Consider the following 25,043-nt stretch of genomic DNA (forward strand, 5'->3'; position numbering starts at 1 on the left):
ATCTCAGCCAAATCCCAGACAAGCTCTCAGAAAACGGCACAGAGATGCTGAGCCCCTAGGAGGCAGGAATGCAATCAGACTGCAAATAACAAAGTGCAGTAATGCTTTCCGTCGAAAATGTTTGCTCAGCTTGAGATTCCCTGAGCCTAGAACAAACACAACCCTTCGCAGGGCCCTCTGGAAATCACAGGCGGTCAGGTTCAGTCGGGTAAACAACACCTTGTCCTGGCACCTTACAGAGCACGCAGCAGCGGGGACTGGGAAGGTTGGCGACAAAGGGAAGGAGAGACCGAACGACACACGCACCCCTGCCTAGTGGCTTTCAAAAGTCGGGCCGAGCCCTCCAGGGAGGGCGTGGGGGAAGCGAGGCCCGATTCCCGCCTCCGCAGTGAGCACGAGCTCTCTGCCCTCCTCCCCCTCCTTCTGTGGATGCGGAGCCCCCGCGGGAAACGCAGAATAGGGCCATTGCCACTTTAAATGACTCAGGAAGTGAAAGGAGGCCGCCTGACAGGGAAAAGGAAAGTGGAACCGGGGCGGCGCGGGGACCGCGGCTCCGCGCTCTCCGCGGCGTAGCGAGAGCCCGAGCGGGCGGCGCGGCGCGGGTGCGGGCGGGGGCGTGGGGTCGCCGCGCCGGAAGTGCTCCGGCCGCCCGAGGAAGCGCAGCGGGTGCCGAGCGGCCCCCCTGGCGAGAAGGCCACCTCTGCTCCGGGGCCGGGCAGGGGCCACCTGGAGCCGGCGGCAGCGGCGCCGCAGCCCCGGGCCCGCTCCGCGACACGGCGCGGCCCACGCGGCCGGCGACTCCCCGGGAGAAGAGCGGCTTGGGAGCAGGCCGTGAGGAGGCCGTGCGAAGGCCAGGCGGCGAGCTCGGAGGCCCTGAGGGCTGGGCTTCGTCACTGCACCCACATGGCCTCCGGAGTGGGCGCGGCCTTCGAGGAGCTGCCACACGACGGCACGTGTGACGAGTGCGAGCCGGACGAGGCTCCCGGCGCCCAGGAAGTGTGCCGGGAATGCGGCTTCTGCTACTGCCGCCGCCACGCGGAGGCGCACAGGCAGAAGTTCCCCGGGCACCACCTGGCCCAGTACGTCCATGGCTCCGCCCAGGCCTGGACCTCGGCAGCCCCGGGGGACAGCGAAGGGAAGGAAGACGTCGAGGCGAAGGCGGAGCACGACAGAGATGTAGAGGTCGAGATGGGGGAGGAAAGCGAGTCCGAGGAAGACAGTGAGTCGGAAGAAGAGAGCGAGACAGAGGAAGAGAGTGAGGATGAGAGCGAAGAAGAGAGTGAAGAAGACAGTGAGGAGGAAATGGAGGATGAGCAAGAGAGTGAGGCGGAGGAAGACAACCATGAAGATGGAGAATCTGAGGCTGAGGGAGAAACGGAGGCAGAAAGCGAGTTTGACCCAGAAATAGAAATGGAAGCAGAGAGAGTGGCCAAGAGGAAATGTCCGGACCATGGGCTCGATCTGAGCACCTATTGCCAGGAAGATAAGCAGCTCATCTGCGTCCTGTGTCCAGTCATTGGGGCTCACCAGCGACACCAACTCTCCACTCTAGACGAAGCCTTTGAAGAGCTCAGAGTAAGTATTGTGCATTCCGAGCATAGAGGTCAGGACACCTGGGTTTCGGCTCAGGTGGCATCGTTGTGGCCATATGCACTTTGGTCATGTCCCCCGAAAGCTCGTATGTTTCACTTGTTGGGAGCAGTGCGTATTCACCCCTTTGGTTGAACTCCTTAGAGAATCACATCAAAGTTCTGGACTCTGATCCGAGAAAAATGTCTGTACCTACAAAAGCTAGTACACAGTTTCTGGGAAATGGCAAGCCCCTGGTCGCTGGGTCCCAGGGGAAGCGTTCCGTGGGAGTTTTGACCCCACTGCAGTCAATTCCCACAGCACCAGCATTGTTGAGATTCGTGCCTTGACTTCGGGCTCTTGCATTATCCTTGCCGACTTGAAAACATGGGAAACCATGGTTTTACCAAAGGGACCCAAGCAGGTGGTTGCTCTGTAGCATAAAGACGCCCCGAGGTTGTGGGTTTGAGAATAACTTCCCGTGTGTCCTGAGTTCCTTTTAGGTGCTTCCTATTTGATACTTATTTGGAAGGGAGGATGAGAGGCTGGAGGCAAAAGTGGGATGGGAGTGGGGGTTCCCATGTCCTCCATCTTTCGTAAGAGGGCAGGGTCTTTATCTTGAACCTTGCAGGTCCCTTAGAACAGTGCTTGTAAAGTAATAGACATTAATAAATATGTGTTGAATGAAGGACTTTGCAAATGATTTATCTTTTATTTATATCGTGGATGTTTACAATTAGTGAAACTGCTGGAGTTCAAGTTTGAGTGGCGAGATCAGTTCATTAAGTGATTGGTTCATTACTGAATCATGTCATCATATGAAGACTTGTGTTTCTCTAAGCAACCCTATAATTGCTGGTGCTGCGATAACAAATACTTTGATAATGAAAATCCCCTGTATTAAGATTTTCCCTTTTTATTGTGAAATACACACTCAAAGTGTGTAAAAACATGCAGTCTAACAAATACTTAGGAAGCAACTACTGATGTAACCTCCACCCAGATTAAGAAATAGAATATTAGTAGCAATATTGAAGCCCCATGACCTTTTCCAATTATAACCATCTCCCTTCTCCAATTGTAAACATTGTTCTGACTTTTGCAGGGATAATTTCCTTGCTTATCTTTATACTTTTACCACATATGTATGCATTCCTAACTTGACACAATTGGTATCATTAATTCTTTGGGGTTTTTCTTCATTTTTTTCAGCATTGTGTTGGTGAGATTCATCCCGTGGGTGGCTGTTGTTTGTTCATTGTCATTGTTGTATAGAATTCCATTCTATGAATATGCCACAAGTTGCCTGTTGCTGTTGGTAATGAACATTTGATTTCCAGATTCTGGAGCTCCCAGCTATTATAAACAACGTTGGTATAAGCATTCTTGTTTATGTTTCCAGGTGCACAGCTACATATATTTAAATGGAATATAAACCTAACAGTGTGATTGTTGAGTCATGGAGTGCATATCTTTGATAGTACTAGATGTTGCCAGATATTTTCCAAAGTGGTTGTACCAGTCAGTTTGCATTGTCATAGGTGTTTGAGGGTTCTTGTTGCTCTGTATCTTCACCAACTTTCTATTACAAAATTTTAAATTTGTTTATCAGTCTTATGCATATGTAATATCTTCTTGTGGTTTAAATTTGCATTCCTCTGGTTACTGATGACTTTGAGTGTCTTTTGTATTTCTTCTTTTGAAGTGCCCATTCAGGTCCTTTGCTCACTTTTCTATTGTGTTGTGTATTTTTTTTCTCATTAATTTATAGGAATTCTTATATCTTTATTTCTGACTTCTTTGTTGTTTCTATGGATTGCATGTATCTTCTACTCTGTTTTCTCTTTTTAAAACATTGTGCCTTGAGTAGAAGTTCTTCACTTTAATGTAGTAGAATTTATCAGTAATTTCTTTTATTGTTAGTGCTCTTTGTGTCTTGTTCCACTTAATATTGCTTTTTGTGTAGTGGAGGTAGGGGCTCAATTTCATTCCCCCCCCACCCCACCCCCACCGCGTACAGATAACCAGTTGCTCTAGCGGTGTTAACACATTTTTTGTGGGAAACGAGTAAACTCGTCATATCGCCTCTAGTTGGAACCGGCAAAAATTTTGCAAAGTAAATAAATAGAGACCTCTTTTTAAACTAAAACACTGAAAGTTTCATAGAAAAATATCAAATAGATCGAAAGATATGAATATTTTACGGAAAGTCTAATTTTGGCGAGAAAATGTCAAAAAAGCCCCGCCTTACGACGCGATTTGGCGGGAAAATGCCCGCTTACAAAGTGTTTAATTGAAAAGCCTATCCTTTCTGCACTGATCTGCTAGACTACCTGTCATATATCAAGTGCTCATATGTGCGTGAAGGTAAAGGTGTTTCTTGGCTTTTTTATTCTGTACTATTGATCTATTAGTATATCCCTGTGTGAACAACATGTTTTCTCAGTTACCATAGCTTTATAACATGTCTTAATATCTGGTACAGCAAGTTCTACTTTGCTCTTGTAGAACAGTTATATAAAATAAGCCTACAGGACTTTTTTCTATTGTGTTGAATTTATAATCCAATACATGAAGAATTAATACCAACAAATATTACAACAAGTCTTCTGATTCATTTATTTTTTATTGCCTCACAATAAAGGCTTATAATTTTTTTCTAAAAAAGATCTTGTACATTATTATAAAATTCATTCCTAGGTACTTACAATTTGATAGTACTGTAGAAATTGTATATAGAAATATGGTTAACTTTTATATATTGATTTCTGTATTAGAGTATCTGCTAAATTCCCTTACATAGTCTCGTAATTAATCTATAGATTCATTCTACATACCTGATCATATTGTCTGCAAAGAGGGACAGTTTTTGTTTCTTTCCAATCCTTATACCTGTTAATTGTTTTTTCTTGCTTTACTGCTTTGGATAGGCCCTCTAGTATAATGTTGAATGGAAATGATAGGGATATTAATTCTGGCCTTTTCCTAATTGAGGGATAATTTACAACATTTCACAAGTAAGTGTGACCGTAGTTTGTTTGTTTTTCACAGACATATTTCATCAGATTAAGAAAGTTCCCTCCTGGTCCTAGTTTGTTAAACAGTTTTTCTTACTATTGAATGGATACTGAATTTTATCACAGGGTTTTCTGCATCTATTGGGATGTTTGTGTGATTTTACTCTTTCACTATGTTAATGTGATTAATTATATTAATTTAAATTACATTTAAAATTAGTAATGTGTTCACATGGCTCAAAAGTCTGTCTTTCACCTTTGCCACTTTCACCTGGTCCCCCAAACAACTATTGGCAACCACTTTTATTAAAAGTCTTTTCCTTATTCTTCAAGTGGTTTTTTTGTGTGGCAAATATAGGCATGTGCACATATATGGTCTTATTTCCATCCTTTGTGTCATTATTACATTGTACAATTAAAGACCTTGTGTTTCTGTGATAAACCCAGCTTGGTCATGATGCAGTATCTTTGTACTTTTGAATCTAGTTTATTAATAATTTGTGTAGGTTTTTTTTCAACTGTACTTAGGGGAGAAATTAGCTTGTAAATTTTCTTTCTTATATTGTCCTCATGAGATTTTGCTATCAAGGTTATGTTGGCTTCATAGTATCAGTTAAGTTGTTTGCTCCTCACATATTTTCTTTTTCTTTCTCTTTTTAATGCTCTGGAAGTGAATGTATAAGATTGGAATATTCCTTCCTAGAATGATTGGTAGCAATGACCATGGAAGCCGTCTGGACCTGAAAAGAGAGAAAGAGGAGGGAGAGAAGGGGAGAGGGAGGGAAGGAGAGAGAATTTTGTTACTTTGATTTTTATACTATTTTTGGGTATGATTCAATTTCTTTAATGGTTATAGATCCGTCCAGGTTGTCTGTTTTTCTTAAGTCAATTTTGATAAGTTACATTTTCCAGAAGTTTGTTCATTTTGTCTAAATTTTCAAATGTATTAGTATAAATTTGTGAATTATATCCTCTTATTATCTTTTTTCATAGTAGAGCTGACCTCCTTATTCCTTTAAGAGAGGTAAGCGTGTTCCTTTGTAATCTCTGATAATTCTAGTTGTAAAGACTTTGTGGCTCCCTCTCTGCTATTGTTTTTAATAGTGTTTTTCATGTTTCATGTTTCTTTAAGAGTAAAACTTGTTTAGAAGAACCCTCTTAAACTAAATTAATTGTGTGAGACCAAATTTTCAGGCGGTATCTGCCCTAGTTTATAACCTATTAAAGATATTCCTTTCATCCCACCTCAAGCCATCCTCCAGCCCCTGCAAACCCATTTTGTTCAACTCTAAGGCCCACCCTCCATACACCCCCCCACCCCAACCCATTTTGTTCAGCTCCAAGGCAACACTCCCCACATTTCCCTTTGGAAGGTGAGATAATGGCAAGTTTACTATAGTTTGCCTTTACTCTGGGATTTTGCTCTTTGGCAGTGGTGGGAGGATCCCACGTCTGTTGTATGGAAAGAGTTTCCTTTAAATGTCCCGCTCTGAGCATGCCATAGGCTTTGCTTTTGCTTACTTTCTCCTCCCCTGCCGCCTCACTTTCTGCCCCTAATCAAACTCACAGCCCAGTTTCTTTCGATCAGTAAATGTCCTGCAATTGAAAGGTGCTTACTGTACTCTGCTTATCTTAACATTGGAACGATATTACTAACTAAACTGTAGACTTTATTAGAATTTCACCAGTTTTTCCTCTCATGACTTCTGTACCAGGATCTTATGGCCACATTACATTTTCTTATTTACGATGATGACCTTGATAGTTTTGAGGAGTGCTAGTCAGGTATGTGGTAGAATGTCTCTCAGTTTGGATTTGTCTGATGTTTATCTCATGGTGAAACTGGAATTATGGGTTTTTGGGCGATATAAATACTCTTTTGTGCTTTGCTTTTTTTCAATTAGCAGTATATCTTGGAAATTACTCCGTAGATCTGCTATCTATGTATTTATTTATACTAAAATTTATTTTACAGCTGCAAATACTCAGCTGTAAAATTGTGTGTCTCTCATTAAATTCTTAATTTATGATATTGTGTATTTAACTCTAGAGTTTGGTTACTATTTAAAGATCTTTCCCTGCTTTTACTGGAGTTTACACTATCTTAGAGGGAACTAGAGAAGAACAAATAAGCAAATAAACATGTGATAAGTGTTATAAAGAAAAAATAAAACACAGTGTGAGATTAAGTCACGTAACAGTTTGGCCTTGTTTCTATATCTCTAAAATGGGTGTAAAATGAAGAAATAAATAGGATTTTTGTGAGAATAAATGACTTAGTTTAGGCTAAGATGCTTAATGCTTAACACATTGTGAGTGTTCAATAAATGTTAGCTGTTGTTTTTATTATGACTACTATGAGGAGTCTAGTTAAACATACAAGTTTCGAATCAAGTTTGTACAGTATGTTTTGACACCTCAGTGCGGAATCAGGCTGTGAGTGGCTGGTGTTGGTGGTAGGAGGCCAAATTGTTGTCAAAGGCTGCTGACACTTAAAGCAAACTTCAGAATAGGTCAGAATGGGCAGAAAAGCAGGGTGACTGTACAGCAAGATGGGATGAGGGCAGAGACAACCTGAAGGCTGGGCCAAAAGAACGAAGGTGAACACCCTGAAGGGAAAGGTTAACACTTAGGCATTTAAAGTTCTGCCTTTCCTCCTGTGCTGTCTTTCTACTTTCGCTCCAGATGATTTGGTCTCTGAAGGATTTCGTGGGTCCAAATTTTAATTGAGCCTGTGCTCCACCTTTATCCCAGAACTATAGTTACACAGCCCAAATGAGGACCTCTCATCTGGGTCATAGCTTCTCATCTCAGATGTGCAGGTTTCTCTTTAGTGTGACCGTTCTGGCCCTAAAAATGGGTCATTGGGTCTGACAAAGGAGCTTGATCAGGTTTATTAATTTTTTCACATGAAAATTCTTAGGTTGTCAAGGGACTTTGTGTTCATAGTTACATTTAATGATTCCGTTTTGTTGAACAGTGGAAATGCAATTAGATATACTCAGAACTGTAGACCGGTAGCTTAAAAAAATTATTTTGGGTGCAACCGGATGGATGGCTCAGTTGGTTAGAGTGCGAGCTCTGAACAACAGGGTTGCTGGTTCGATTCCCACACGGGCCAGTGAGCTGCGCCCTCCACAACTAGATTGAAGACAACAAGCTGCTGCTGAGCTTCTGGAGGGGCGGCTTGATGGCTTAGATGGTTAGAGCGCGAGCTCTCAACAACAAGGTTGCTGGTTCATTTCCCGTGTGGGATGGTGAGCTGCGCCCCCTGCAACTATAGATTGAAAACGGCGACTGGACTTGGAGCGGAGCTGTGCCCTCCACAACTAGATTGAAGGACAACAACTTGGAGCTGATGGGCCCTGGAGAAACACACTGTTCCCCAATATTCCCCAATAAAATTCAAAAAAATTTTATTTTGAACATAATCTACAATAGGGGAAATATGTTTTACATTGTGACCTTTTACACACACACACACACACACACACACACACAAATATACCTTTTAAATAACTCAAATGGAACCATTTACCTTACTACATAAATGTGTTCTGTTTCTCTTCTGTTGTAAAAAAATTCTGCATTCTCCCACTAAATTGATGTCATTGCACACTCATGGGTCGTGTCCTGTGGTTTGAAAAGCCCTTATCTAGTTCACTCTATGATACCTGAAGAAAAGGTGGAGTCTTATAAAATGGCAAAGGGAAAAATGCTTGGAAGAGTTCAGCAAGTACTTACGAGCATCTTTGGAGTTCTTAATATGGCTTTGTTATGGATAGACCCAGAGGTTTTGAAACCACATCCCTTTCCCTTGAGTGTGCCTTTAAGGTGGATATTTGGGGAATAAAACGTTCGTTTAAGTGATATTGGGAACAACTACAGGGGGAGCTGGTGAGGGGACACTAGTCGCCTGGTAATTGGAAGGATACAGGCATATGCTCAGAAGAGCTGAGACTAGAGGGCAGGGAGGTGGAGGTATGCCCCTGCTGTATCCCAGAATGGCCCGCGGCTCTGGCTCTTCAGCCAGCTCAAAAGAAGCAGCCCTGCTAGGGAGGCAGAAGGTTGGAAGTCTGCTGTAACGTGCCTCGTTACATTTTTTATTATTCTTGTCAAAGGGATTTGGGGGCATCTTCTCAAACCATGAAGCACTGGCTAACCAGCGGTCCAATGAAAGTCTTATTTATATAGAAGAAGACAAAAGCTGTAAGACTAAGTTTAAGGTAACAGGAACGGCTTGGTGTCAGTTGGAGCCACCCCAAATAGTTCTGTGGAAAGTTTCTGTGAGGCCTGCAGTTCCAGGATTTCCCATCTCAGTCTACCCCTCAAAATGTACTTTCTTCACCGGTAGTAAGTCTCAGACGTCTGCAGTGAAGAGGACAGACTGGGCACTAGCTTTCATGGAGTTTACCCTCTAGCTGGGGAGAAAGTTATTTTGGATGGTAGCATGTACTATGAAAACAACAGGTCATAGTAATGAAAGAGGGAGTGGTGTGGCAGGAAAGGATTACTTTTTGACAAGGTAGTCACGGAAGGCGTCTCTGAGCATATGACATCGGGGCAGAGACCAGAAATACGAGATCTTGCAAAGATCTAGAAACCTTCCTATTGTGTTACCAGTCAGTGCTGCTTGTGCAAAGTGCAGTGATTCATAGCAGAGATGATTGGTTTGATTCATATAACTCTTCACAAAAGGATTAGTTGGCTCTCGAGGTGAGAGGACTGACAGTTCTAGCAATTGTAATGTGCTGTTAGCACAGGTGAAAATACTGCTCTATGGAGGGAAATATGAGCTTGGTGGGGATCCCCGTTCCAACAGCTCAATTTTTTAGGGGATTCCACATTCATGGCGATGGAGCTTTATTAAAGAAAGCCTAGAGGGCTTCGGCAGGGTTAAGTGGAGGGGAAAAGCTTCCTGTTAAGGGGCATGGACTCGTCCCACAATCTCCATTATGAAAATTACACTTGATAATCTAAGAATTAAGAAAAAGTTTGGGAGAAGAATGGTTCAGGCAGAAAGAATGGTGAATGCAGAGGCTTTAAGGTGGGGGTGAACTTGGAGTGTTGAAAGACAGCAAGAAGGGCACAGAGTAAAGTGCAGTGAAAGGAGTAGAAGGTGAGGTCAGCAAAGTAAACAGGGTATGTCTCACCCTGGTGTCATTTTTAAATCACCTGTGGAGGGAGATTCTTTAGAAAATACCTGTGATTGGCCCCACATCAGCCAATTACATCAGAATCTCTGGGGATGGTCAGGTATACTTGTAAAATGTCCTTCTATTGGGATTTGTCTTGTGTTCATCTCATGATTAGATTAGGGTTATTTGTTTTGGGGAGGAAAACCAGTTAAGGGTACATACTATCTAGACAACTTAGTACTGTTATCTGGGAGACGGGACCTGGGAGACAGAGAACAGAAAGTTCTCTGGCACTTTCTGTCTCTCACCCTCTGTTCTGTGGTGTCCCGTGAGCAAGGATCATGTAATGTCTCATGCACTAGCCTGGAAAGTGTCTCCTTGACCTTCCTTTACTCACTGGTCAATTTTTGAGTGCAGCCTGATTCATGAAAAATGATTAGTAATATTCACAACTGCACTCATATAATAAATACTACATGCCAGGCACTGTTCTGAGCACTTTGTACATATTAACTCATTTGATTGTCATAACAACCCTAGAGGTCCATTTTATTATTATCTCTATTTTACAAAAGGAGGAAACTGAGGCATAGAGAGATCAGATAGTTGATCTAGGGTCATACATTTGGAAAGTGGCAGAGCTTAGCCAGGGGTCTGAACAGCTGACTCGAGAAAAGGTCCAAGCTTTCCCCGCTTGCTCTCCCAAGAATCCAGTTCCCTCTTTTCCTCTTCCCTGACCTTTCAATCAAAATAAAATGGGTTAGTAGGCGTTTTATACTATTAGACTATTGCTTTTCGCCATCAACGTTGCTGATGCAGTAGGCTTATCCCCTCTGGGGATAAAGGGCTATATACCTGTGACACCAGCTTTTCTTGACCGCAGCCCATGACATGGAAGTTGCCCTGCCTGTCCGCTGGTACACCCACCTTTTCTCTTCTCTTGCCCTGATCCAAGACTGGGAAGTCAGATCAATCCGTGTCAATGTCCAGTGTACCCGAAGTTACAGTTCCGTCTGGGATGACCAGCTCACTTGCATGCTCCCCTTCCTGTTGTTTTAATATCGAGAGCGTGGAGCTAAACTTGTGCGGCAGAAGGATGCTCAGAAGCGGGAGACAGAAGAGAGATGAAGAACGGGTAGAACGAAAACTTTAGTTTTGATATGCAGGATAGAGATGAGAATGGGGTGAGAAACAGAGCTCTGGTCCTGGGAGACTTAAATCCTTTGTATGTGTGTTTTGTTTTTTAGGGGTGTGTGCGCATGTGTGCATATATGCGTGCATGTACGTATGTGTGCATGTACATGCATGTGCGTGTGTGATGCATTATGCATGTATGTGCGCATGTGTGCATGCGTGTATGTGTGCATGTGTGTGCGCACGTGTGACTATGTGTGCACATGCATGCATGTGTCGTGTGTGTGCATGTATGTGTGTGTGTATGTGTGTGTGAGAGAGGGAGAGAGAGACTATGACAGAGATCAAGCCAACATGGTATCAGGAAAGAAAAATCAATATTGATGCCATTTTCATATGTCAAAAATGAATCAAGAATGAAAAAAATAACGCCAACCAAACAAAATCCTCTGAATATAATGAAGGCTCGGTCGATAAGTTATGGCAAATAACCATAAGGGGAACGACTCTGTTGCACATTATAATATGCTAGATTGTTCTTGTTGAACATTTAATTATAAAACTTACTTCAGATGTGTTTAACTAGTTTTTGTTCAGGTAGCAGAGTAATTTAATCTGCTTTTAACTTAAATAGAATATTAGAGAAAACGTTTATTATAATAGGTTCAAGCTATAGCATATAGTTAGCCTTGGTGTCAAAAACTGGTGTTTTTTAAGTTAATTTTATTTATCTGAAAATGTTTTTAGTACTTATGGTGAGCTGTGTGACCTATTGAGAAGAATAAAGAATGGCTCCTGACATCAGGAAGCTTACAGTCTAATTGGAAAGATAGTCTTTTCCAGTGTTTGTTTGTGTGTAAGTATAGGAGGAGAGGTACAAACAGTATGTTATGGGGGCTCAGAGAAAAGAGAAATTAATTTCCGCTGGAGGCATGGAATCAGGAAAGATTTCTTGGAGGTGGTGGTGTTCGAGGTGGGTCTTCAAAGATGGGCAGGATTTTATGAGGTAGATATAGACTATTAGATAACCCTTGTGTTCCCATAGCAACAGCGTGTGCACATTTATTATAGCACTAAATGCAGTATACTGTCAATGTTATTTCTTTCCATGTCTGTGTCCCAAGTGGGTTATAAAATCTTGGGGTTGGATTGTATGTTCTTCATCTTTGTGTTGCCAGCACCTAGCACTGGCCTGCTTGATGGTAGATATACATGAAATATTTGGTAAATTTATGATACGAAGTATAATAATCTCATCTAGTTCTAGGGCATCATTGAAGAACTGAAAGAGACAGTATTGCATAGTGATTTAGTGTCTCAGTGATTACATTAAGTTCAGCTGCATCTGTAATAAAATAATGAAATAATTTGGAAAAAGCCAAACTAACCGCTGCTCAAACAAGATAGATGTTTATCCTGTGTGAAAGGAGTCGGGATGGAGGCAGTAAGGTTGGTATCGAGGACCCACGAGGGTACCAAGAGTCTAGGTTCTTTCCGGCTCCACTCGGCCATCCTTGGGGTGGAATCCTTGTCACGGACCAAGATGAGACGTGGAGGTGTAGCCCGCACATCCGCGTATAGGAGAGCAGGCTTGGGAAAGTGAGGAAGAGAACGCACCCCTCTGCGAAGAGAGCCCTCCAGCCGTTGCACACATTGCTGCTTGTATTTCACTGAGCAGAACTCAGTGCCATGGCCTCATCCAGTAGCAAGGCAGGATGGGAAGCAGTCTTTTCTCCAGGCCACAGTGTATCTCGCTAAAAGCTGGGGTCTGTTACGATGGAAAAATGGGAGAATGAATATGAAGGCCCAAGCAGTCTTACCTTAGTTTGCTTTGCAATCTGTGGGTTTGAGTCCTCACTCTGTGACTTCTGAGCTGTGCCATGTTGGATGATTCACTCTCTGAGTCTTGGTTTCCTCATCTGTATCGTGGGTATAACAATTGTTTCTCCCCATTGGGTTATAGAGGAATATAGATCATACATGTAAAGAGCTTAGCACAATGCCTGGGCTGTAACAAGCCCTCAGCAGTTGGTGGCTCTTACTCTTATTACCTCATAGAGCCATCTGAGGTTCTGTTCTGAGTTCAATGCCAGACCAGTTAGTCTGGCAGCAGTAGAAGTTCTGGATACCAAGTTTCTTTGGGTGAAAACTGTTCAGCCCCCTCTCCTTCTGCTCCTTCTGCCTGCTCTATTCTGGTGGGTAGATAGGCTGGTGAAAACCTTCTCTTCAGAGGAGAGGCTCCTGCATATTTCAGTGTCCTGCTGGTGCCTTATGCACTAGCGAACCAAAACACAGCTGGTAGTCTAATTTTAGGTTCACAAGTCTTGCTGGTTGTCCTCTTTAAATTCTGTTTTACATTCGGAACTATAGGAAATTTTTATAGAAGCAGGGGGTGGCGGGGGCAATATACCCTTTATTTTCTGGTTAGAAAATAGCCTCTGTTTTCTTTCCAGTGGGCAATCATGGGCGAGATGTTACAGGCATCTCTGCTCTTCTCCTCTCTGTACGTTGGGTCCCTGTGAACCTGGCAGAGTATAACCTGTGTTGAGTGGGAGACTCTGATTTCAAGCATGTGAAGAATGAAAATGCTAACCTTCAACTGAGGTTATAAAACTAAGAGAGTCTAGAAACTCTTGTGTGCTGTGGAATTTGTCTGCTGAGTTTCTTTCCAGAGATGAGAATCGTAATAATAATAGTTATTGAGTGGTTTTAGGTCAGGTGCTTTTCATTCATTTTTTTTTTCCGTTGAACTCAATACAATGCCCACAAGAAGCTGTTATTATGACTCTCATTTAACAGATGAGGAGGGTAATACTCAAAGAGGTTGTGCTTTGTGGAAGGTCACCTAGCTAATAAGTGGAAGGACTAGAGTTTGAATCTAGGTCTGACCTCAAACTACATGTTCTTTCCACTATCCCGTTTTGTCTCTATTCTTACTTAATCTTCATACTTAAATCTAACCTTTCTAAGTGGTACACACACTCCTGATGTTTACTGTGAAGGCATTTAGTAGATACATATTGTCTGAATATTCTGTAACTGTAAAGTTTTCTTCCTAGATGTTTTACAGAGTATTTTGATTAGTAACAGATTGTTTTGTTCACTTTTTTTCCATTCAGTACTTCTCTAGCTCAGTACTCGATTTACTTAGTAGCCAGTTGCTCAATATATAGTTATTCAATTAATAATAACAATAACAGCAATGATAACTAAACTTCATTGAGAACTTATTGTATGCCAGGTTCTGTGCTATAAACTTCCTACATATAATCTCATTACATTTTTAGCACAATTCTTTGAGGTAGAGTATTAAGATATTTTTACATATTGTTTGAAGTTAGAAGCATAACATTTTCTTTACTTTGATCTATTTGTTCAATCAGGTAGAGTAATTTGGGCAGTAGGGAATTTCACAATGAACAATGCTAAGTCCCTGGTCTCATGGAGCTTATATTGTATGAGCAAAACAGGCAGAAGCAAAGTAAACAGTAAATATTCCGAATAATGGTAAGTACTATGAATAACAAACTGGGTTAAGGAGAAAGACAGGAACTGGGATGGGGGAGTGAGAGGGAGTGACCTGGGTACAGTTAGAGCCAGTGATGGCAAGATCGGGGGCGTAGTGGTCCAAATGGAGGGAATAGCAAGTGTAGGGTCTCTCAGGTGGAACAAGCTTACCGAAGGACCAAAAGGCTGGCTGGACTAGAATGAGTAAGGATGGGCAGTGGAGGGGTCACAGTGGATGAGGGCAGATGACCGGGTAGGCCATGATCAGGATTTTGGATTTTATTTTAAGTAGCCATGGATGTTCAAGCAAGAGAGTGAGTGATCTGATTGATGTTCTTAAAATTTCCCTCTGATTCCTTTGTGAAGGATGGACTGTAGGGCAGCCAGAGTGGGAGCAGCACTGCTGCTTGGCTAGGGCGTCGTGGGGGTGCTGCAGAGTGGTTGGACTGGCATGTGTTTTACAGTTAGGTCTACAGAGACTTGCTGATGGGTTTTCTCAGGCCCCAAAATGATTGCCTAATATACGAGTGGATTTGAAATTGGAAAATCAATGTGGAAAAGATGGTAAAGAAGTTTTGTACATGGCATAGGATACTAAAATTTAGTTCTATTTCCTTTTGACAAGGCTTTGCTTTCTGATTTGATTTTTTAGGAGGACTTATTATATATTCTATCTTCTAATCCTTTTCCACTGTTTCTCCCAAACAAAACCTGTTTATAAAAATGACAGAAAGTTGGGTTGATTTTTTTTTTTTTTTTTTAAAGTACGATACCAACACAAGACCAGTGGGATAGGAAAAAAAACAAAACAGGCAGCTGATATTCTTTCTGAACTCAGCATCTCCTGATTCTTTGTAATATAGAATTCAATACATAGGAGCTATTTGAGGATATTTAAGTGACTTACATTTTCATTTCTACTGACACCGGACTTTTGTACTTTTCTTTTGGTGCCCATTGGTTGTTGGCATTAGACTAAACTGACTTCCATAAAAGTAGAGACTGGTTGTCAAGAAATACTTCCTGTTCTAATGCCACTTTTACTTACCATATTCCACCTTTGTTTCTGCCCCTTGCCCGTTTTCAAAGGAGGTTTACATTAGGATGAGCTTGTTTGGGGGTGAATGGATGGACATGTTTTTATGAAGTATTCTGAACCTCTGTAAAGAAAGATATCTCCACTTCCTTGGTGTTCAAATACAGGGACCCTCAGAGGTAAAAAAAAAAAATAAAAAACAACTTTCAGAGAGAGTTGCTTCCAGAGATAGCAACTTCAAGCGTCTACAGGGACCAGAAAAGTAATATAAATAAGAGCAGCAAGCCAAGTGACTACCATGACAAACTGGAGAGAGCTTGCCTTGCCTAAAGCTGCCAGCTGCTGCTACTCAGCTGCAGCCAGTTGCTGCTGTGTGGGAATGGGAGCCTAGGACAGTCACCTTCCCGATTTTCAAAAGAAGCTAGAAATCTTTATTGTTACGTCGTATCTCCTGATTTTTAAATTAGCAACTAATTAAAAAATTCCCTGTATGCTGCATGGGGCAACACTGAAAACCTAAAAAATTCTGTAGGCTGCAGACTGTGAATTTGTAGATTCTGATTTGTCCCATTTTCCTCATTTACAGATTGAGAAACAGAAACCCAGAGATATAAAATGACTTTTCCAAGCTCACGTAGCAGTTAGTGGCAGAACTAGGAATAGAACCTGGGAATCCTTGCTCTTTGGGCAATACTCTTTATACTATAGAAATGTTAAACTTTTGGGGGACTATATCCCTTTCTCTAGAAAAGTGCATGTACATTTCAAATTTTGCATGCAGTTTTTGGGGTTTTCGAACTCCCTGAAATTTACACGTGAACACCAGGTAAAGACCCTCTCTTTTACCTGCTGGTTCATATGTTTGCTGTACACAGGGAACAGTGTCCCAGTATTCCTACGTAGGCATACTCATGGCGACAGGCCCTGGGAGCAGAAGCCCTAGGTCTGTCTGCCCTTCCTTTTTGTGTATTAAATCGTAATTACACCGCAGGACGACATTTAGGTAAGTTAAGACTCTTCCTGCTACTATCCCTGCTATCAGTCCCTCCCATCTTTGCTTTTCCAGTCTTTTACATACACGTATATCACTCATAGAAGATAAGTTTTGTGGGTTTTTTAAAAGAATAAATGATATTTATAGTATGTATTATTTTGCAAGGTGTTTTTGTTTTGTTTTTTTTTGTTTTGTTTTTTAATTTAACATTATGTCTTGTCTTGTATCCAGGTACATAGAGATCTACTTCATTCTTTTTATTATGTTGTATTCCATTGTTTGTCAGTTCCGTGGTTTATTTAGCTGTGCATTACTGATGGATGCTTAGGACGTTTCCAGTTTTTCAGTGTTACAGACAGTGCTTCAATAAATATTGTTGTGCGTGCCTCTTTGACACATGTGCTAGTGTTTCTCAAGGGGAGAAAGAGAGAAATGACTTGCGAGGCATGTGATACCAAAGTAGCTTTGTCATTTTATACCAGCAACATGTGAACGTCCACTATCTCCCCAAAGCCCCACATCACTTGATATTATCAAATCAAAACTTGTTTTCAATATGATGGGTAAGAAATGATTCCTTAATTAAATAATTGGAGCTTTTTTTAAAATAGCTTTTCACATGTTTATGAGCCATTTCATTTCTATTATATTCATGTCCTTTGTTGGGATTTCTTTTGTGCTTATTTGTCTTTTTCTTATTTATAGGAATCCCTTATGTATTTTCTTGTGTATTCTTGATACTAACCTCTTCTGGTGGACGTATTTTAATCTTTTTCATTTGAATTTTTTTGATCCTGGTTTTGCTCTTAACTAGCTCTGTAATTTTGAGGACATAGAACCATTCTTTTTCCACTATAAAGTGAGAATACATTACTTCTTAGTTCTTTTGTTACTGTGAAATGCCAGTGAAAGAGTGTATGAGCTCTGTGATTTCGTGGTTCCTCGTTTGATTTCCACCACCATTGTCTCATCTGCAAAGTGAGAATACACTACTTTTTAGGTTTATTGTGAAATGCCAATGGAAAAGCATATGAAAGTGCTTTGGAGAGGAAGCAATACCTTTAAATGTAAGGCATTTTGGTTTTTCTTTGTTTTTATTATGGCTCATCCCTAGGAGTTGGCTTTTATGAAGCATGTGAATCTCTACAGAGTGATTCAGAGGGGTGAGTGTCACAACATAGCACTTGTCTCTGTTAATTCTGTAGTCTCGTAGGGGAGCAAAGAGGCATGTACATGCTCACGCTGAGTTTCTCATTCCCGGAAGGCGTCAGGTGGGATTGAGGTGCAGGAGAGCAGTGTCAGGAGAGTGTCACCCTTCGCCCCTCACGGTGCTTCCCCAAGCACTGACAGTAGAATCTGGCCAGTTATGGAACCAAGCGTCTCAAGGCTTGACTTAGCCTGCCTTTCCTACTGTTGTGGTCCACTTCTCACTTAGAATTTCAGAGGGAGCTGTTCTGTTCCACCACAGTGGGGACGTGTGAGGGTACAGTCTCCTGTTCCCATTCCCTTTTGACTGGTGACTGCCCTCTGCGAAAAAGTAATTAACTACAATATGATGCCATTCTATGGTTTGGGGACACTCATACTCAGTGACAACCCTGTGCCCCGGCCCTATGCCCCATACTTTACAGGGCCCTTCCTTTGGTCGTGCCTGTCCCCTTCTAGACCACTTTCCAAGTGCCCAGGAACCAAGAATTACCTGCTGAAAAGGCCACTTTTTGAGTTCATCCTCCTAAGGTGGGTCAAGCTAGTAGCCTCCACCCCAATAAGTGCTTTCCTAGGCGCCAGGGTAGCCAGGGGCTACTGCTTGAGAGGGATGGTCCCAGCATTCAGGTATACTAGCTTGTACATCTGTGTGAAGGCCTCCTGAGGTACAGGAAGGGACTGGGGTGTGGGAAAAGAAAGGGGGGTTCGGGGGCCAGAGTCCCCCACTTGTACTCTTGCCCAGCGCTGCCGCCGTCAGGGGCAGGTCTGCCCAGAGGAGCCTCTCCCTCGACCGACTGCTTTCTTTTTTTGTGGGTTAAAAAAAAGCCATTAGGGAAGCTTTTCTTCACCCCCCATTTAGAGACTGAGTATAGCTAGCTCAGTATAGACCCCAATTGATCTTGGAGAATCATTCTCAAAGAGAGTGGGATGGGGAGGTGGGAAGCGTCTCTGTGCCTCTCCTCTGTCTCTCCCCTGGGTAGGCAGCGCTGCTGATGCTTTGTTAGAAGGAGAAAGGATTCTGCTGACATACTGTATTTTTATGAAAGAAGGCTAAGGGTTCCCTTATCTCTGTACACGAGGCACATCTGCCCGCAAACAGGCTGTCTGCTTCTTAGGGATTCCTTCGTCGTTCTGTTTCCTTTCTGAATGTTTGAAGGGACAGTTTCACGCATTTCTTTCTATTTTCTAAAGGCAGGGGGAAAGTCATAGTGTATTAGGGCTCTTGCTGAAGAGCTTAAAATGGGTTCTGGCAGCTGGGATGTGGCAGAAGAGAGCTTTCCAGGGACCAGTGACCTGCTTGTTCAGCCAATGAGAAGCAGGTTAGAGGAATGATATCACCAGACAGGCTTTATTGTCTGATCATCTCATAAAAGCAGGATTGTGTCTGGCAACTTACCCCTTTTTTAAGTACTTTGGGTTTCACCCACTCCCTGGTATGTGACCTCCAGATTCCTTTCCCAACTGTCTGCTGTGAGACCACAGAGGTTAAAGATTTCAGTTGGTGAAAATATTTGGAGAGTTGTAAACCATTTTTTAAGAAATACAAATTATTGAAATTTCGAGCTACAGTTAGAATGGGAATGCCAGCTAAGCTGCGTTTGGAGAGCACATCTAGAACGGATATCAGTCTTAGTCATGTTATATCAGACTTACCGTATAGAGTTGGGAGAGAAAGGAGGTTAGAGGGGAAAAAAAGATTTAGTCTTTAGTCTTCTTTAATTTATAGGATGGGGTCTTACTAAATACATATTTCCTGTTTTGGAGCAATAGGAATTGGTTCTGCAAATTAGAAAAATATCACTGATTCTGAGACCAACTTCAAGTAACAGATATTTGTAGTGTTTGTTCATATTGTATTTCTTTACTGTCTCTTCCCTCATAAAAATGATAATCTTTTTACTTCTCCATGCTTGCTTTTTGTCACTCGTGAAAAGAGGGTGATGAGCCTACCCTATCCCATACAGGAGTCGAGATTAGAAAATAAACTAATTCATGGGATTTTAGATTGTGCTACACACACGTGTTATTATTAGGAGAGTCACGTCTTAAGATTGCGTGTTCATTTGTTCAGTAGACTTTTTCAAACACCTTCTTGATGCTGGGCACAGACACAGAGATAAAAGATGTAGTTCTTACCCTTAAGGAATTGAAAACATTGTGATGGAGACAGACAATAATAATAAAAATGTCTCATACATCTGTTGAGTTTACCATGTACCAGGCTGTGTTCTAAAGCACCTTGACATATATTAGTTCATTTAATCTTATATACGACAACCCGATGAAATAGGTACTGTGTTTACCTTCATATCATCATAGATGAAATTGAGGCACAGAGTGGCTAAGTGATTTGTCTCAAGTCACACAGCTAGCGGTAGAATTGGGTCTTAAATCCAGATAGTGTGGCTCTAGAATCTTTGCTCTAAATCTGTGCTACCAATACAGTTGTCACTAGCCATATGTGGCTTTGCAGCTGTTGAAATGTGGCTGTTCCAGATTGAATTGGGCTATGTGAAATGCACACTAGATTCCAAAAACCTAGTATGAAAAAAAGTATATAAAATACCTCATGTTGAAATGACCTATTTCAATGATAACATTTTGGATATCCTGATTTAAATTAAATGTATTAAAATTAATTGCACTTTTATTGTCGTGTCTACTAGAAAACTTAGAACTACGTATATGGCTTGCAGTTGTGGCTTACATTGCATTTCCACTGGACTGTGCTCCTCTACGTCATTCCCGTGTAATAACAACAGGAGTAGTGACATTTATTGAGCACTTAGCTATGCTATGCTAATAGTCCCACATACTGTGCTAAAACCTTTACGAACACTTTCAGTTAAGTCTCCTAATAACCCTGTTTATTATCCCCATTTTATGGAAGGGAGATAAGGTTTTGAGAGAGTGAGTAATTTGCCTGAAGTTAACTAGTTAATGACAGACCCCAAATTTGAAACCTTACATGTCTGATTCAAAAACCTGTACTCAACCAGCACACTGTAATACCATTTCCAGTTAGTATCTTGGGGTATTTTCTTTTTTATTTGTATAAGAATATTTCATATTGCATACTTCTGTATTTGGTGTGTAGAAGTTCAAAATAAAAATCAGCAGGTCATAAAATAGATATCCCAGAAGGAAATCTCTTTTGCAGAGCCTCAGCCCTCACTGAACAGGGGCACAGTTGAGCCCTGAGATGAAGCAGTGGGTCAGCCTGTACAAATTGCATTTAATTTTCATTCCAGTAGTTCTCTCAGGTCACTGGGCAATTTATGTCCCCACCCTCTGTGTCCATAGAGAAGAGCAAGAGGGGGCAACGCAGCTTTCCTTAGTTGTTTAGTTCACTTGGCTGAGAAGAAGAAAAATTGCTTTCCATTTCATTGAAACGCTCGCTGTTTGTGTTCCAGAGAGCAGCAAAGTGCTGTCTAATGACCCCTGACTTTTCTTTTTTTTTTTTTTTTTAGAGCAAAGACTCAGGTGGATTAAAGGCGGCTATGATAGAGCTGGTGGAAAGGTTAAAGTTCAAGAGCTCAGACCCTAAAGTAAGTATTGTTTTGGAATTGATTGGGTATTGGTACTCCGAGTACAGTCACCTCCACTTCTTGAAAGTTCACTTCATATCACTTCACTTTTATGAAACACCTATGTGTTAGTGCCTGTTTCCACTAATGGAAAGAAATCTGAAGAGGATTTTCGCTTTTATGAAGAAAAGCGAAAATAGCCTTCAGCCTTTGTTTTGCAGCAAGCTGTTACAGTGGCCGCGGGTTGCCTGAGCGGCAGGAGTGGCCCCACCACGCTCCTTCCCCGAGAAACCACACTCAGCATCTCAGCGCCAAGGACCACAGCTTTGAGTTGTGCCTGAGCATCTGTGCTTTCTCTTCACTTCTTTTGTGCATCCGTTAGCAAGATGCGTCCTAAGGTATCAGAGAAGCCTCAGAGAGCTCCTAAAGGTGTTATACTCAGCGCAAAACTGGACGTAATTAAGCAGATGTGGTATTTGGTAGGTTATTTTTTGGGTCTGGGAATACTCAAAAATTTTTCCGTCTAAATCAGTGGTAATTGCATCTTCACTAGACACCATTTCACTTATGAGAGGTTTCATCGGAACAGGAAAACCTGTGTTTTGTTCTCCTTGAGCTCAGTTTGAGGGGTGTTAATGACCATCTGTGTGGACACTGCATCGAGATCTAATTCAGCCTGCTCGTCCAAGGCAGTGTTCTGACACGCTGAGAGAGAAGCGTCCGTTCTTCCCCTTCCCTATTTTATGACTTACAACACATGATCATTAATTGTTGTCCCTGAACTGCAGACAAGTGCATTTTTAATACTCCTTTACTGAGCCTTTGAGACTGCTGTCCTCCGTGTCCATTAAATTCAGCCAAAGGCATCTGAGACCCTGATCAGCTTAATGCTGGCACTGGACCAGGCTCCAGACCCACCCGCTTGGTGTGCAGCTCGAGCGCCGTGTCTCTTCCCCCACGTACCGCAGCCAGCGGCTCCTGTGAGTGCTTTTGTCCTCACGGCCTGGAGTCGGCTCTGGGAAATGGCTTAAGCTTCCCAGCTTTCCTTACAAGATGTTGGGGGCTGTAGGATTGATGTTCTGGGAGATGCCGTACCAGGGTGGGGATGGACTGGAACTGAACATGCTGGAGGGGTTATGACTGACACAGCCTCCCTTCCACTACCCAGACACTTCCTGTGGCACTAGGATGGTGGTGCCAGCTGGCCCTGCCTGTAAGTCAGAGCCTCTCACAGTTAAACGGGGAAAGGAGCATGATTGTTTGACTTTTTGTGTCTCCTTTTTTCTGTTTCATTTAAAGTTCTTTGTAAGGGCAATAAGACTAGCATTTCTTGAGCACCTACTTAGAGCCAGGCACTGGTCTCGGAGTCTTATATATTCTTTTTAAAAAAACCTGTGGTAAAATATACATGATGAAATTCACCATTTTTAAGTGTAAGTTCAGTGGCGTTAAGTACGTTCACACTGATGTGTAACCATCACCGCCATCCAGCTCCAGAACTTCCGTTTTCCCAAACTGAACCTCTGTACCTATTACCCGCTCATTCCTTATCCCCCCTCCTCTGCGTCCTCGTGATTACGTCAGCAACCCTGTAAAGCAGCTTATTATTCAGATTATTGTCACGGACACCGAGGCTCAGAGATTTCGGGCCATTTGCTCCAGATCTAGTGTAATTTCGAGCTGGGATTCAGGCTCTGACCCCAGTGGCTGCTCTGGCTTCTACATCGCGCTGCAGCCCAGGCCTGCGTTTGTCTCCTTTCTGCCACGTAATAATCACGTTGTGCCTCTGTTTTCTGCTCGGAAATAGACTGTTTGAGGCAGAGACACAGACAAGGACCAGTTCTTCAAAAACTAGCTGCAGTCACCAGTCTACAAAATAATTTTCTCTTCTTACAGCACTGAGAGTATTGGGGGTACTGGTAATATCTCTGGTTTTCTGTTACAGTTAGGGTTCCAGAGGTAGAGAGTGTCATGATAGACAGAAAAAAATTGGGGTAACCTTTATCAATTTTCTTAGCTCAGTGTAGAAAGATCCCTGGTATAAGTAGTTTTTCTTTGGGGAAGATGAACCAGTTAATTATTAAAGATCACTGAAAGCTTCTTTTTTTACCAAATTTCTCTGGTTTCTGGAACAACAGCTATACTGAAGGAGACAGCTGTATTTTCTGTTTCTGCCATACGCACATGCTTGTAGGCAGTGCAGAGCAAGAGGATATGCACAGGTTACACTGAGCGGCCTCTGTGCATGATAACACAGGTAAAGTGCTTTGGGATCCTTAATGAATGCACGTAATGCTTCTGATGAGAGGTGAAACAATTGAGTGGTCCCATGGGAGCAACTGGTGGAAGCCTCAGGATTGCCAGTGATGCATCTAAAGCTAAAGGATATTTGTTAGGACCTGACTTCATCTTGGGTATGTGTACACACACTCACCTGTCTTTTATCTTCATCGTGCTCTGGGTTATTTACTACCAGTTGATTTCATTTGCAAGCCTCAAGCTAGTCTGGCATATGCATATGCTCTGGGTGTATGTGTGTGTCTGGAGCCAGCTTGAAGAAGGACCACCAACCTTGTTCCATGACTGCCAGATTGCAACGCCAGGGTGGTGAAAAATGGGACACTTAATACATAATTTCGGCAACAAAGAAAATTTTCCCAGAAATAGTGTCTTCCAAGAAAACCCTTAACTTTTTAGTTTGTTCTGTTTTCCCTCTGAACCCCACCATCCCTTTTTCAAGGGGGCCTATTTAAAAAAGGCGAAGTCTCTCAGGCTTTATGAGCTGTCATTTCCTGGTAGGGAAGCTTTACATAGAAGTGCTGATTGAGTCACGGGGCACTGAGCACTGTGTCTACCTCCCCTTCTCTGGATTCCCTAAGGCATCGCAGAGCTTGATTAGTCCCGACACTGACGTCTCCTGGTGACTGAGTTGGTTTCTACCTCCAGGTTTGGCCAGAGAGGAGTGGGAGATGCCTAGAATAACCATTTGTTAAAATAAAAAATAATATCTGCTATAGGTTAAACAATACAGATATCCATAAAGGAAAGGTAAAATGAATTCCCCCTAACTGCTATTAATAGCGTGGTGTGTAACCTTCTAGACATTTCCATGTGGAAATACACTTTCAAGATATTTTACAATAATTATACTATACCTGTGATTTTATTACACAGAATGTGAGGCGTGATCAGCAAATACAGTGAATGTTTAAATTTTAAAAAATTATTACAATAAAAGACACGTTGCCGTTAATCCCCCTCAAATTATGCCCCCCTCACTTCAAACACACTTATCCCATCGTTCTTGCCACTTTCTGAAGCAGTTCTGGAAGTCCTCTTTCATGAGTGTCTTTACTTCATCCTCCACCATGACAATGCTCCCTGTCACACATCGCTTCTGGTACAGCAATTTCTGTCAAATAACAACATCACGGTGTGTCCTCATCCACCTTATTCACCGGATCTGGCACCATGCAACATCTAGCTCTTCCCCAAAGTCAAAATGACCATGAGAGAAAAACGTTTTGAATTGATTCAGGACATCAAGGCAGCCATGACAGTGCAACTAAAGACACTCACAAAAGAAGACTTCCAGAGCTGCTTCAGAAAGTGGCAAGAACGATGGGATAAGTGTGTTTGAAGCTAGGGGGAGTATTTTTTTTGGGGGGGTCAATGGCAAAGTGTCTTTTACACTAATAAAATATTTTTTAATTCAAGCATTCATCGTCTCTTGTGATAATACCTCATATCTTAGACATTTTTTTGTGTCAGTAATATAGACTTAATTCTTCTTAATGAGATGCTTCATTTTGTCCAAAATATTTGTCAGATACTCTCTTTTCTTCTAGACCAGTGGTTCTTAAACTTTAGTGTGCATGTAAATCACCTGGGGGACTAAACTACAGAACGTTGGAC

At 42.2% G+C, this 25,043-nt stretch overlaps 1 protein-coding gene across 3 annotated transcripts in view; it reads left to right on the forward strand.

Moving 5' to 3' along the window:
* Nucleotides 1–257: 257 nt before the first annotated feature.
* TRIM44 (tripartite motif containing 44) overlaps nt 258–25,043 on the forward strand; it is a 105,133-nt gene continuing 80,347 nt past the window's right edge. Inside the window, exons 1-2 of one of the 3 annotated variants that reach the window (XM_074336212.1) lie at nt 258–1,575; nt 21,072–21,149. In XM_074336212.1, coding sequence (XP_074192313.1) covers nt 904–1,575; nt 21,072–21,149 — 750 coding nt within the window. In that variant the 5' untranslated portion in view covers nt 258–903. The remainder of the gene's footprint in view (nt 1,576–21,071; nt 21,150–25,043) is intronic. The other 2 variants (XM_074336213.1, XM_019738529.2) reach the window with 2 other exon arrangements.

The sequence above is a fragment of the Rhinolophus sinicus genome, linkage group LG06 (genome assembly GCF_036562045.2).
Source record: "Rhinolophus sinicus isolate RSC01 linkage group LG06, ASM3656204v1, whole genome shotgun sequence".
Lineage (NCBI taxonomy): Eukaryota > Metazoa > Chordata > Mammalia > Chiroptera > Rhinolophidae > Rhinolophus > Rhinolophus sinicus.